The sequence below is a fragment of the Procambarus clarkii genome, chromosome 24, assembly GCF_040958095.1.
Source record: "Procambarus clarkii isolate CNS0578487 chromosome 24, FALCON_Pclarkii_2.0, whole genome shotgun sequence".
NCBI lineage: Eukaryota > Metazoa > Arthropoda > Malacostraca > Decapoda > Cambaridae > Procambarus > Procambarus clarkii.
This window is the reverse complement of record NC_091173.1, coordinates 2,696,219-2,710,786: the sequence shown is the minus strand read 5'-3', so window position 1 is coordinate 2,710,786 and position 14,568 is coordinate 2,696,219. Positions and strand designations below refer to the sequence as shown.

At 45.7% G+C, this 14,568-nt stretch overlaps 1 protein-coding gene across 4 annotated transcripts in view; it reads right to left on the bottom strand.

Annotated features, from left to right (window-relative positions):
- The window catches only part of LOC123761800 (uncharacterized), a 653,931-nt gene that overhangs the window by 632,606 nt on the left and 6,757 nt on the right, over positions 1-14,568 (bottom strand). For 3 of the 4 annotated variants that reach the window (XM_069330457.1, XM_069330459.1, XM_069330458.1), the window contains exon 3: positions 13,938-14,024. In XM_069330457.1, the coding sequence (XP_069186558.1) occupies positions 13,938-14,024 (87 nt within the window). The remainder of the gene's footprint in view (positions 1-13,937; positions 14,025-14,568) is intronic. The other variant, XM_069330460.1, reaches the window with a different exon arrangement.

The window sequence follows — 14,568 nt, the reverse complement described above, 5'->3', positions numbered from 1 at the left end:
ACATTAGCTTACGAACTGATGCTAGGCAGCCGGCACTGTGAGCACCGTAATGAAGACAAGGAACGGCAAAACAGGAAGGAGAGACGATGTGAAAACAAAATAAGGCGAAAGACGACAAGGGGGCGGCAGGGAACCAACGAGCCCGAAAAAGGACTAGGAGGAAACCCCACTGGAAGGCAACAGACGGTCCAAGAATATTGGAATTTACGAAGAGGTCTGGGCACCAACGAGCATCATGACAAATAAGCACAAATGCACGGAGGCACAAACGGACAAAAAGACACCCCTGAACCAGGGACATGCACGGACCCCGATACAAAGGGAACAGTATCGCAATGGAAGCGCGAAAAGGATGAGGAAAACGTGGGTATAAATTGGTTCGGTAACTGGGTTGTCGATATGTGGAACCAAATACCGCGTAACGTAGTGGCAGGTTGGGTTCCCACAATTGTGTCAAATGAGGGAAGGACATGTACATGAGAAGGATTGGGTGGCTATAAATAGGAGCAGCCTCGTACGGGCCAATAGGCCTACGGCAGTCACCTTTGTTCGTACGCTCTTATGTCCTGAGAAAAGGGTGAAACACCCCCAGGAATGACAGAACCGACGGACACGAAGGAACACGGAACCGAACTCAGGGAGGGGTAGACCCGACCCAACAAGAACGCAGAGGGGGAAGGAAAATCCCCCACACAGAGGAACTGCAAGCCCCGCACCAAGGGTACAAAGACCCAAGCGGGGCAAAAACGGGGCCGAAGCCTCCCAGGCAACCCCTTCCCAATCCCAGGAACCCAGACAGCAGGACCCGGGGCTGAGCTGTACCCCCAAAGCCCCAGCCTCATAAGGAAAAGCCGGGCAGCCATGCAACACACTAAGGAAGGGAGCCCACTGGTCAGACCCATATGGCATGGCTGAAGGAACAGGCTCGAATGCCTCCACCGTCACACCGTTAGAGGAAAAAAATCCGAGACTGCCCGAGTCTCAACCCAACCAGACCCTGCTCCAACCCCGAAACCCGCCTACTGGTCAGAGCCGGAAACAAAGCAGGAAGTATGCATAACAGAAGGGAAAGGACTAGGAGGAGCGGAAGGAACCAGAGCCGAAGAGACATCCACTCCCAAGTCCGGACCTCTTACCACCAAAACGGGGCAATCTTGGGGCATCCGGGGCCGCAACCAACCTAGAGCGCTGTAGCAAAGTAAACCTAACATGCAACGCCGCAGCCGCCTGCACCCGCTTAACATGACCAGTGGCCTGGGTGAAAGGGAGCACGTACAGACGACACCCGTCGCACGACTCAGGATCAAAAGAACCAACGACCCAACAGGCAGTAAGGCGGAGGCAAAACAGGTGAGTGTCACCCTGCGACAAGGGGACAGATCAACCGTCAAACCCGCTAAACGCGAGGGGGGACTCAGGGGTCACATCCATAGGACCACGGGGCCCCTGTGGGGTTTACCAGGGCCCTTAGCCATGGTTACACTCCAAGGGAAGCTCAGGCAGAGTACAGTACAACCTCGATTCAACGTACCCCGATTCAACGAATCTCTAGCTAGTTTGCACACTTTTCAGGCCGGATTTACTCACCCGGTTCAGCGAACAATGGTTCGCCGAAGCGGGGGATGTTCGGATTTGCTTACGATGTCCAGACAGAGTTTACAGACTGGCGGAAAACTTTCCCCATTCTATCGCAGATTATAATTAATTCCCTCATATGACAAGTTCGATCATACAAGTGGACCACAAAAGTAGACCGCACAAGTGGACCGCACAAGAGGTCCACAAACTTACAATGTTGGGACAGAGTTCACAGAGTGGTGGAAAACTTTCTCATTCTATCACAGATTACAATTAATAGTTCCCCCATATGACAAGTTCGATCACACAAGTGGAACACACAAGTGGACCGCACAAGTGGACCTGTAAATTTGTAGACCTCATCCTGGAAACATTCTTGTATCAACATGTTAAACAAGCTACGAGGATGAGAGAAGGGGACGTTCCCTAAATGCTAGATTTGATATTTACCAGGAAGGAGGAAGAAATATTTGACATTCAGTACCTTCCTCCCTTGGGTAAAAGTGACCATGTCTTTTTGGGAATAAAGTATGCAATGCGTTATAATCTGGAAGAAAATATGACGGTCGATGCAAATGAAAAAACTGACTTTAGGAGAGGACATTATGGCAACCTTAGAAATTTTTTTAGTGAGTATAATTGGACAGACTTGTTGTTAGGCAAGGAAGTGAATGAGATGTATGTCAGGTTTTGTGAAATATATGATAAAGGCACAAAAAAATTTATACCAAAACAGAGAAGCAGAACTAGGAAACAGAATTGGTTCAACTGAAAGTGCGAGAGGGCCAGAGACCAAAAGACACAAAAATGGAATCAATACAGGAAGAGGCCGAACCCCCAAACATACCAGCGATACAAAGATGTGAGAAACAACTACACGGCAGTGAGGAGAGAGGCAGAAAGAAATTTTGAAAAAGGGATTGCAGACAAATGTATAACAGAACCAGGTCCATTCTATAAATTCATAAACAACAAATTGCAGGTAAAGGATAATATTCAGAGGTTGAAAATGGGAAATAGATTCACGGAAAATGAAAAGGAAATGTGTGAAACATTAAACGAAAAGTTCCAAAGTGTGTTTGTACAAAATGAAATCTTCAGGGAACCAGATACAATAAGAATTCCAGAGAACAACATAGAGCACATAGAGGTGTCTAGAGACGAAGTGGAACAAATACTCAAGGAGCTAAATAAGAACAAAGCAGTTGGTCCAGATGGAGTTTCACCATGGGTTCTGAGAGAATGTGCACCTGAGCTCAGCATTCCACTTCAACTGATTTTTCAGGCATCCCTGTTTACAAGAGTTGTAGCCGATGTGTGGAAAATGGCTAACATAGTTCCAATCTACAAAAGTGGAAGCAGGGATGACCCCCTTAATTATAGACTGGAATCATTGACAAGTGTAATACAGAGCACCACTTGGTTTCCGAACTTTAGTTATCCGAAACTTCCAGTTTCCCGATTGGGGTTGGGGAGTCATGCTACCCGAACAAAGTTCGGGTAGGAAGGGGTCCACCAAGCGTCACGCCGGCTTGTGGTGGTGGGTGGGCGATGGTCCAGTTTGCCCACTGTGACTTCACAGATTCACGGCCTATTATTCCTATTATTTTGAATTGCCATAAGGCTGGAATGTTCATTCTGTGCTTTTGTTTTACATATCTGCACAATCAAGAAACATCTGTGCACCATGTTGGCTCCAAATGCACGCATTGCATCAGTGATGGCTGACTGGTGGGTGGATGGACGATGGAGCTTAGGTGGGAGGCAGTATGAATGAGGGGGGGGGGGGGGGAGAATCAGTGAGAGAGGGGGAGAGACAGATGCTAGGAGGGAGGGGGAGGTAGGGAGAGATGCTAAGAGGGAGGGGGAGGTAGGGAGAGATGCTAGGAGGTAGGCAGGAAGGGATGGAAGTAGTGAGAATTAGGGAGGGAAAGGCAGGCTGGCAGGCGCAGGCAGGCAGGCTAGCTTGCAGGCAGGCTGGCAGGCAGGGAGTGAGTGAGTGAGTGGTAGTCACGCGGTTGAACCGCGTGACCTTGAGAGATGGGATGTAGGGGGGCGAGTGGTTTGTTGGTGGTGGGGGTGAGACCGGCTCATTCCCGAAGATAAGCCTAACACACACTACCCGTTAGCATTATGGCAGGGAGGGAGGCAGGCTGGGAAGGAGGCAGGCTGGCTGGAAAGGAGGCAGGCTGGGAAGGAGGCAGGCAGGCAGGAAGCGATATATGGGTGTTGAAGTGAACCGTGAACCACGTGACCTTTGAGAGTGTGTGTGTGTGTGTGTATGGGTTTGGGGTGGGGGGTGGGGGAGGTGTGTCGGTGGTGGGGGAGGGACCGGCTGACTCCGTAAGCCTAACCACACTCCACAGACCTGTGACCCAGATTTGTTTCTTAAATGTACAGTACATCATCGTATATTTTAGGCAGGATGTGCCTGCAGGCTGGCAGGATGTGCCTGCAGGCTGGCAGGATGTGCCTGCAGGCTGGCAGGATGTGCCTGCAGGCTGGCAGGATGTGCCTGCAGGATGTGCCTGCAGGCTGGCAGGATGTGCCTGCAGGATGTGCCTGCAGGCTGGCAGGCAAGCTGGCAGGCAGGATGTTCCTGCAGGCTGGCAGGATGTGCCTGCAGGCTGGCAGGCAGGCTGGCAGGATGTGCCTGCAGGCTGGCAGGCAGGCTGGCAGGATGTGCCTGCAGGCTGGCAGGCAGGCTGGCAGGATGTGCCTGCAGGCTGGCAGGCAGGCTGGCAGGATGTGCCTGCAGGCTGGCAGGCAGGCTGGCAGGATGTGCCTGCAGGCTGGCAGGCAGGCTGGCAGGATGTGCCTGCAGGCTGGCAGGATGTGCCTGCAGGCTGGCAGGATGTTCCTGCAGGCTGGCAGGATGTTCCTGCAGGCTGGCAGGATGTTCCTGCAGGCTGGCAGGATGTTCCTGCAGGCTGGCAGGATGTTCCTGCAGGCTGGCAGGATGTTCCTGCAGGCTGGCAGGAAACATCCAGAGGATGTTTGCCAGACGTCTTAATAATCAGTTAGGAACAATTAAGGACTTTTATAAAGCGGATCAGGACTTCACTTATTGGTGAGTACAAACAAAACACGGTCGCATTTACGCCATGAACCTGTCGATTTTTTCCCCTAGAGTTTTTTTTTTTGTAAATTTTTCGGAAAAATTTCTTTTTACATTTCTAGTTTATTTTTTCCCCTCTATTTCTCGTATACGAACTTACATGTTAACCGACGGGTCTTGTCCCCAAGGGGTTCGGAAACCAAGTGGTGCTCTGTAGTCAAAATATTGGAAAAAATAATTAAAACTAAATGGGAAGAACACCTGGAGAGAAATGATATAATATCAGACAGACAGTATGGTTTTCGATCGGGAAGATCCTGTGTATCGAATTTACTCAGTTTCTATGATCGAGCAACAGAGATATTACAGGAAAGAGATGGTTGGGTTGACTGCATCTATCTGGATCTAAAAAAGGCTTTTGACAGAGTTCCACATAAGAGGTTGTTCTGGAAACTGGAAAATATTGGAGGGGTGACAGGTAAGCTTCTAACATGGATGAAAAATTTTCTGACTGATAGAAAAATGAGGGCAGTGATCAGAGGCAATGTATCGGACTGGAGAAATGTCACAAGTAGAGTAACACAGGGTTCAGTTCTTGCACCAGTGATGTTTATTGTCTACATAAATGATCTACCAGTTGGTATACAGAATTATATGAACATGTTTGCTGATGATGCTAAGATAATAAATAGGAAGGATAAGAAACTTAGATGATTGTCATGCCCTTCAAGATGACCTGGACAAAATAAGTATATGGCAAATATACTTATTTTATATAAGTATATTTGCATTTGCCAAGTATACTTATATACTTGGCAAATGGAATTTAATGTTAATAAATGCCATGTTATGGAATGTGGAATAGGAGAACATAGACCCCACACAACCTATATATTATATGAGAAATCTTTAAAGAATTCTGATAAAGAAAGAGATCTAGGAGTGGTTCTAGATAGAAAACTATCACCTGAGACCACAAAGAATATTGTGCAAGGAGCCTATGCCACGCTTTCTAACTTCAGAATTGCTTTTAAATACATGGATGGCGATATACTAAAGAAATTGTTCACGACTTTTGTTAGGCCAAAGCTAGAATATGCAGCGTTTGTGTGGTGCCCATATCTTAAGAAGCACATCAACAAACTGTAAAAGGTGCAAAGACATGCTACTAAGTGGCTCCCAGAACTGAAGGGCAAGAGCAACGAGGAGAGGTTAGAGGCATGAAATATGCCAAAACTAGAAGACAGAAGAAAAAGAGGTGATATGATCACTACATACAAAATAGTAACAGGAATTGATAAAATCGATAGGGAAGATTTCCCGAGACTTGGAACTTTAAGAACAAGAGGTTATAGATTTAAACTAGCTAAACACAGATGCCGAAGAAATATAAGAAAATTCACTTTCGCAAACAGAGTGGTAGACGGTTGGAACAAGTTTGGTAAGAAGGTGGTGGAGGCCAAGACCGTCAGTAGTTTCAAAGCGTTATATGACAAAGAGTGCTGGGAAGACGGGACACCACGAGCGTAGCTCTCATCCTGTAACTACACTTAGGTAATTACAAGTGGTCCACAAACTTACGATGTTGGGACAGAGTTCACACAGTTGTAGAAAACTTTCTCATTCTATCACAGATTATAATTACAGTAATAATTCCTTCATAAGACAAGTTGGATCACACAATTAAGTGGATCACACAAGTGAACCATATGAACCAGACACCAGCCAGATTGGTCCACACAACAAGTCAACCATCTGAACCAGACACCAGCCAGAGTGGTCCACACAAATGAACGACTACGTTTCCATAATTTTCGTTCACTGACTTGTGGCACACGTATCTTTGTAAATTAATTTAAAGGCTGAAGCATGATTAGCTAGCTACATGTGGTAAAATCTCCTTATAGACATTTTCTGTGAACATGGCTACTCTGTTATTAGGCTGGCAGCAGAATTTAATGTCGGGAAAAGTACGGTGTGTGATATCAAGAGACAGAAAGATGATATTAGGAAGTTCCTTGCTTCGAGTGATAGTGGTGCATTAAATAAAAGGAAAACAATAAAAGGTTCTACAAATTCAAATTTGAACAAAGCTGTGTATAAATGGTTTAACCAGGAGCGCTCTGTGGGGATGCCACTCGGCGGCGACACCATTAAGACAGCAGCCGATTTATTTGCACGGAAGATGAACATTGCAGATTTTCGAGCAAGTGCAGGATGGTTGCAAAGGTTTAAGAATAGGCATAATATTAAGAACAGGAAAGTTTGTGGAGAATCATTAAGTGCAGATACAAATTCTGTCGAGCCATTTAAGCGTAAATTAAATGATTACATAATAACAAATGATCTAAGGCGTTTTCAGGTATACAATGCCGATGAAACAGGCTTTAATTGGAAATGCTTGCAGAACAACACTTTGGCATCTAGGCTAGATAAGAGTGTTCCTGTCCGTAAGGTAAACAAAGAAAAAGTTTCTGCCATGCTGTGTGCAAATGCAGACGTAAGTCACAGAACAAAGTCCGCCATTGTGGGGAAGTTAAAAAAAAACACGTGCTTTGAAAAATTTAATGAACAAGCTACCTGTGGTCTACTACAACTCTAAAACCGCTTGGTTTACAGGAGATATTTTTGTAGACTGGTTCAAAAATCATTTTTGCAAAGAAGTAAGAGATTTTCAGATAAACAAGTGTGAAGTGAGACGGAATGATGTAAAGGCATTACTCTTGGTTGACAATGCCCCAGCTCATGTAGGGCTCGACACATTAGCGTCACATGATGGACGCATCAAATGTATGGCCTTGCCTCCAAATACCACCTCTCTGATCCAGCCAATGGATATGAGTGTTATATGTGCAATGAAAAGGATCTACAAACAAGCAATGAATAAAGAAATCATGGTGGTGATTGAGGCAGATGAAGACAAAAGACAAGGAACCGATTCGCGAGGTCAAGCAAAACTGGAACGTTACAAAAAATACTCCATTAACCCGTTAACTGCGCCACCTCCAAATATGACCCCCCCCCCCCTCCAGTGTGCAGGAAATAAATTCTCTTGAATTTTTTTTTAAAGTGTCAAAAACCTTTCCCTCAGTATGGGTAAGTAAAAAAAAAAATCGAAATTGTACTTCCTTTGGCTGCTATGGGGTCCGTAAGCTGGCTCGTGATGTCATCATTCCCTGTTCCGCCCGTGACGTACGCTTCCGGGGCCAGTAGGGCGCACAGGGCAGGGCATGCGAGTTGCCGTGAATATATTTTTGTTCATTTTTTGATCAGTTACAAATACATTTTATTTGTTTTTATGTGCTAATCCTATGTATAATGAACACGTACACTATATTATGGCAGTAAAACATCCGTACTGTCCGAAGACACTGTTATGTGCATGACCTTTGTATACACATATGTTGCACATATTTACCATGTATCATGCTAATTTATGTATATATACAATCTATTTACAGACTATACACTGTCACACACTATATACATTCACCATCAACACATTCAGAACACCGCGAGTGTGAGCTGTCACACCCAGCCAGCCCTCCCTCACTCCTCCAACATTGTATTCGCCAACATTGCTCCTCCCATCATACAGTTATTCACGCCAATGTTTCATGTTCATTTATGTATATTTACAACATATGTACACACTATACACTGTCACACACTATCTTGAGTTATCTTGAGATGATTTTGGGGCTTTTAGTGGTCCCGCGGCCCGGTCCTCGACCAGGCCTCAACCCCCAGCAAGCAGCCCGTGACAGCTGACTAACACCCAGGTACCTATTTTACTGCTAGATAACAGGGGCATAGGGTGAAAGAAACTCTGCCCATTGTTTCTCGCCGGCGCCCGGGATCGAACCCGGGACCACAGGATCACAAGTCCAGTGTGCTGTCCGCTCGACCGACCAGCTCCCATTTATATACATTTACCATCAACACATTCAGAACATCGCGAGTGTGAGCAGCCACACCCAGACAGCCCTCCCTCACTCCAACATCTTACTCGCCAACATTGCTCCTCCCACCATTCTGTTATTGTTTTTATTACACTATTTACACGTTATATATACCTATCTACATGTTTTATTTACCAGAACTATGCAAATAAGCCGGTATTGTGTCCAAACAGTATAGTGGCCACCATACACTGCATGAGAAATCACACAGCAGACAGCAGGCGACGTTATGATTACGACGTCACCTCCCTCACCAAAATAGCTCCACTCAACATACTCCTGTTGCTGTTATTACACTATATACACACACACACACACACTGTATATACCCATGTACATGTGTGTTCCCCATAGCAAACCACGAAGCTAGTATGGTGAGCAAAACAACAGTGGCTGCCACACAGTGAGGCTACCTCAATTCTCTCCCTTCCTCACCAAAATTCCTCCTTCCACAATACTACGCACAATGCTAATTATAACCACAATCCTGGTCACTAATTCCTGTAAATGAATAATTGACCACAAGTTTATTTTGAAAAGGAACCTGAGAAGTTGTTTGAAGATTCCTAGATGGACGAAATAATGCTGTGGTGCTGTGGCTAGCGCTGTAAACATCGTGAACAGCATTGAATCACTGATATTTGAACATTGTACCCAGTCATTATCACACCCAGGATCTTCTATAATACTATCATGGCTAAATAATATAGGTTATATATATATTTTGACATTATTAGGCGATGCTGTGGTCACACGCTGAACAGCAGTGCTGTGCGCTCATGCTGCGAGCGCCAGCCTTGGTTGCTCACTACTGAGGCTCTCACACCTGGGAATGTGAACCATGATTTTTTTTAAAGATGGCATCTGTTTACAAGAGCCCTGAGGAAGCTGATGTGAACCCCATGTAGCTGCAGGAGTTTTGAATGGAACGTGAAAAATACAAATACCTGGAGGCGTGTAGCGCACCCCAGACGTGGGCCTGCAGGCGCATTGCACAGTTAAAGGGTTAAGGAAGCCATTTACAACTGGGCTAAAGTTTGGGATGAAGTTCAAGAGTCAACATTAAGAAATTGTTGGAAAAAACTCCTGTTGCTTGATCATGCTGATGAAGTGACAGAGGAAGAAATGGATTTTGAAGGATTTTCAAATGATATTTATCAAGAACTGCGTGCCGGTGGTGAGGTGGAGTTGACGCTGAACGATGTGGAGGAGTGGTTAGATATTGATGCAGTCGATCCACCCATTGGTCATTTAACAGATGATGAGATTATACAAAATGTTACTGGCACTGTTGACGATGACGGAGAGGAAGATGAGGATGAGAATGATAGCAGTTTACAATCTGCTGTGTGTGCTGATGCATTGTTCTATGTTGAAAAACATCTTGATATTGTTTCACAAACTGACAATCCAGAGCTACCAGGCTTTTATCAACACCTAAGGACGATGAAAGATATTTGTCTCAAGGACATGACAAAATGAAGGAAACAAATGAAAATGAGTCAATATTTTTCACGAACTAACAGCAAATCAACCAGCACAGCCGTACCCAGCACCAGCACAGCCGTACCCAGCACCAGCACAGCCGTACCCAGCACCAGCACAGCCGTACCCAGCACCAGCACAGCCGTACCCAGCACCAGCACAGCCGTACCCAGCACCAGCACAGCCGTACCCAGCACCAGCACAGCCGTACCCAGCACCAGCACAGCCGTACCCAGCACCAGCACAGCCGTACCCAGCACCAGCACAGCCGTACCCAGCACCAGCACAGCCGTACCCAGCACCAGCACAGCCGTACCCAGCACCAGCACAGCCGTACCCAGCACCAGCACAGCCGTACCCAGCACCAGCACAGCCGTACCCAGCACCAGCACAGCCGTACCCAGCACCAGCACAGCCGTACCCAGCACCAGCACAGCCGTACCCAGCACCAGCACAGCCGTACCCAGCACCAGCACAGCCGTACCCAGCACCAGCACAGCCGTACCCAGCACCAGCACAGCCGTACCCAGCACCAGCACAGCCGTACCCAGCACCAGCACAGTTGTACCCAGCACCAGCACAGCCGTACCCAGCACCAGCACAGCCGTACCCAGCACCAGCACAGCCGTACCCAGCACCAGCACAGCCGTACCCAGCACCAGCACAGCCGTACCCAGCACCAGCACAGCCGTACCCAGCACCAGCACAGCCGTACCCAGCACCAGCACAGCCGTACCCAGCACCAGCACAGCCGTACCCAGCACCAGCACAGCCGTACCCAGCACCAGCACAGCCGTACCCAGCACCAGCACAGCCGTACCCAGCACCAGCACAGAAGCAGCTGAAGCCAACACAGCAGCAGCGAGCACCAGCAAAGCTGATGCAAACATCTAAAAACATTGTGTGTTAAGTGAACATTTAGAACAAGTGTTAAATTTAAGTGTGTACATAGTGTTAAAATTAAAGATGCAGTAATTTTAGTGTACAATAGTTTTCATAAGCTGTATTGTAGTACTCAACATACAGCAGAACTACTTTTAATCAACACAGTGCTAACGGCATAATGCACTGCAGTACGTATTTACTGTACAGCATTCACAACTTCACGAAACTTCAAGATGGACATACTATCTCCAACAATAATGTAAATAAATGAATTACAGTACTTTTTAGCAGAGTAGTAATATATAGGTACAGTATGTAATATAATAATGCATTTTTATTGTGTACAAGAAAAAAAAAAGACACTGATACAAACGACTCCTGAAGGTCACCTCTTGCAACGAATCCAATGCTCCAACGCACTGGGGTTGGTCCCATACAGTACGTTGAATCGAGGTTGTACTGTACTGCAAACCGGCACCCAATTTTACCAAACAAACTTCTAAAAGCCGAACCCATGAGACGTGACCACTCACAGGGGCCAAGTGGGGAGTACCACCAACCGAAAATCCATGCAACACCTAGAACAGCAAACGGGGACCACAAAGGCACATCCATCGGACCCGCGCGCCCCCAGGGGTTTCCCAGGGTCCCGAGCATTTACTATACAGTAATAGGACTCACGCTCAGGTAATCCCAGGCAGGGTACTGCTAACCGGTGCCCAAAGCTACCAAACAACTTTCTAAGAGCTGAACCCCCGGGACTTGTACACTCACGGGGACCTAGCAGGAGGAACCACCAGAAAAATACTCAGGACACAAGGGACACAAGAGGGAAGAACGAAGGCAGACCCCCACCAGGTAGAAAAAAGAAAAAGAAAAAGAAAACCCTGCAAGAGGACAGTGTACCCAAGCGGAACAGAGCCGGCCGCCATGATTGGTGGAAACAAGCTGCACAGTACCCTGCACCCCATCAGTGCAAAACTGCCCCGTACCCTAAGGCGAACAAGGGAGACAGACCACCCGAGCGCACAAAGAGCGGCCGAAAACCAAGCAGTAAACGGCCTAGCAGGGGCAGAACCCAAGGAACTTGTGGAAGGTGGCCCCAAGCCCCAAGGGCAGTACTTACAGGGCACCTAGGGAAGGGAACCCTAGGCGCATGCAGCCCGAGTACTGGAGACTCACTCCTGGCTCACGCACCACCTAGAAGACAGACACCACACTCCAGGTACAGTGCTGAAACAACTACTGGAGCCGGAGCACACAACCAGTGCCTATAGCATCAGCCGAAGAACTGATGGGTGGATAGCCGGCGTGGGAGGTCTGGGGCTCCCCCTTCCCCCTCCCGGGGAGGGGGGAGCTGCGCAGACAGCGGCGCGGTGACGTATGACGTCATACTAGTTGCTTGTTTTCTGTTGAGGAGTTCTATCCACTAGTTCGGCTTTTGGTAGCAATTTTAACCAGAATAGGGGTTTGTTTTGTAATGCTTACCTTTCTCGATGCTTGACCCGGTCGATGGCAGACATAGAATGCTTCCAAGCACACGGGGGTTTCTATAGGCCATTGCTCCCCTTGCCTCTCTGAGGGGGCAGGTTCTGGCCTTGGTCCCCAGTAGGCCCTAGAATTCCATACACATGACTGATGCCAAAGTCTGACATTAGCATATCAGCCTGGTAAAGCTCTGGGGAACCGACGGGGCTCCCCCCAGAAAATACCTATTTGATATTCCAAGAGTGCGACTTAACCAAACTAAAAATGCTCTACAAATCAAGGGACCCAGAATGTGGAATGGTCTCCCCAATCATGTCAAAGGCTTTACCTCTCTCAACCAGTTTAAGAGTAAAACCATGTGCTACTACTTAATTAACTTCATGTAACCTACCTTACCCCCTAAATGTCAACCCATGTCTTGCTTTTGTTAAACAATGCTGTTTGTTCACCAACTTATACAATTGCTGATTTCTAGCATGTTCCCCCTTTATTTTTTTTTTTATTCATTTTTTCAACATAATTTATACCTATTCCCAATTACTATTAAGCTTTAGTCCAAGTGAGTTTTTCCCCCCACACCTTGCCTGAAATGCTATGCGTACTAGTGGCTTTAGGTATTGTATGTATTAGCTCTATCTATAAATCCAACTTTATCTTTGTAAATCAACTATGTATGTATTTTTCCTGAATAAAAATTTATTATTATTTATTATTATTATACTGTCTGTCTGTAATTATATCATTTCTCTCTAGGTATACTACCCATTTCAATTTAACTATTTTTTGCAGTGTTTTGACGACCACACTTGTCAATGTTACAGGTCTATAATTTAGAGGGTCTTCTCTGCTACCATTTTTGTAGATTGAACTATATTTGCCTTTTTCATATATGTTAAGATTCTTGTACATAAGTTGTCTGAAATAGTAATTAAAGTGTAATGCTCAGGTCAGATGCACATTCTCTCAGAGCTCAAGGTGAAACTCCATCTGGTCCAACTGCTTTATTTTTTCTAGCTTCTTAATCAATTTTTCCACTTTACCTCGAGACACCTTCATGTGCTCTATGGTGGTCTCTGGAAATGGCATCATCTGGTTCTTTGAAAACCTAATACTGCACACACACACTTTAGAACTGTTCATTTAATGTTTTGCACATTGCCTGTTCATTCTCTGTGAATCTGTTCCCCATTTTCAATCTCTGGACTTTATTCTTTACATGCAGCTTGATTTTAATAAATTTATAGAAAAGTACTGGTTATGTTTTATATGTGCCTGCTACCCCCCTTTTCTCAAAGTTTCTTTCTGCCTCTCTCCTCACTGCCATGTAATTGTTTCCTGCTTGTTTGTAGTGCTGATAAGTTTGCCATATGTTAAAATTAAAAATAACTAAAATATCTGGAGAAAATATAGCTCAGTACTCAATGTCAGAGATGTGGACTAGTGTAAAAAATACATAGATTTTTTACTAAGTCATCACTTACCTGCACATTCAACCAAAAACACATGGCCAGCATTGGGTGAAGTTACAAGGGGCACAATGGCTCTGGATACAGCTTCATCTTTACTGTCTGAGGAAAGTAAATCTTTAATAGATAATGAAATTTTATGTATGAAAACTTTGAAATTGTTTTTGTTAAATTAAACTAAATTATACATTAGTCACAGAATTGAAGGATTATGGGGCTTCTTGGGAAAGGTAGATTGGGTGAATCTTAACATGGGAAGTGGGCTGTCCTTGGAATACGATGTGTGTCTACCTGTGGGTGACATGACAATGGATCATAATGTAGATACAAGTACAGTAATTATCTAAAGACGACTAAGTAGCTCAGTCTGAGTCACAAGATATTCAAAAGGTGATAAATAGTACTTAGGATACCAATATGAGAGCAAAAAGTTTATAAGTTGGGCAATGTCAAAGGTATATGATTCACTAAGGAAGTTATCTACTGAAAAGCGACCCATAGGGACATTTAGTAAGAAAGATTCTCAATAATCCTGAAAATCAGGTCATTCAACAAGAAGGTGAACAACTATAAGTGAGACAATGCAGTTCAGACAATAAGGAGTCGGGAATAAGGAGTAGGGAGTCTTTCCCTTTCCCACGAGTTA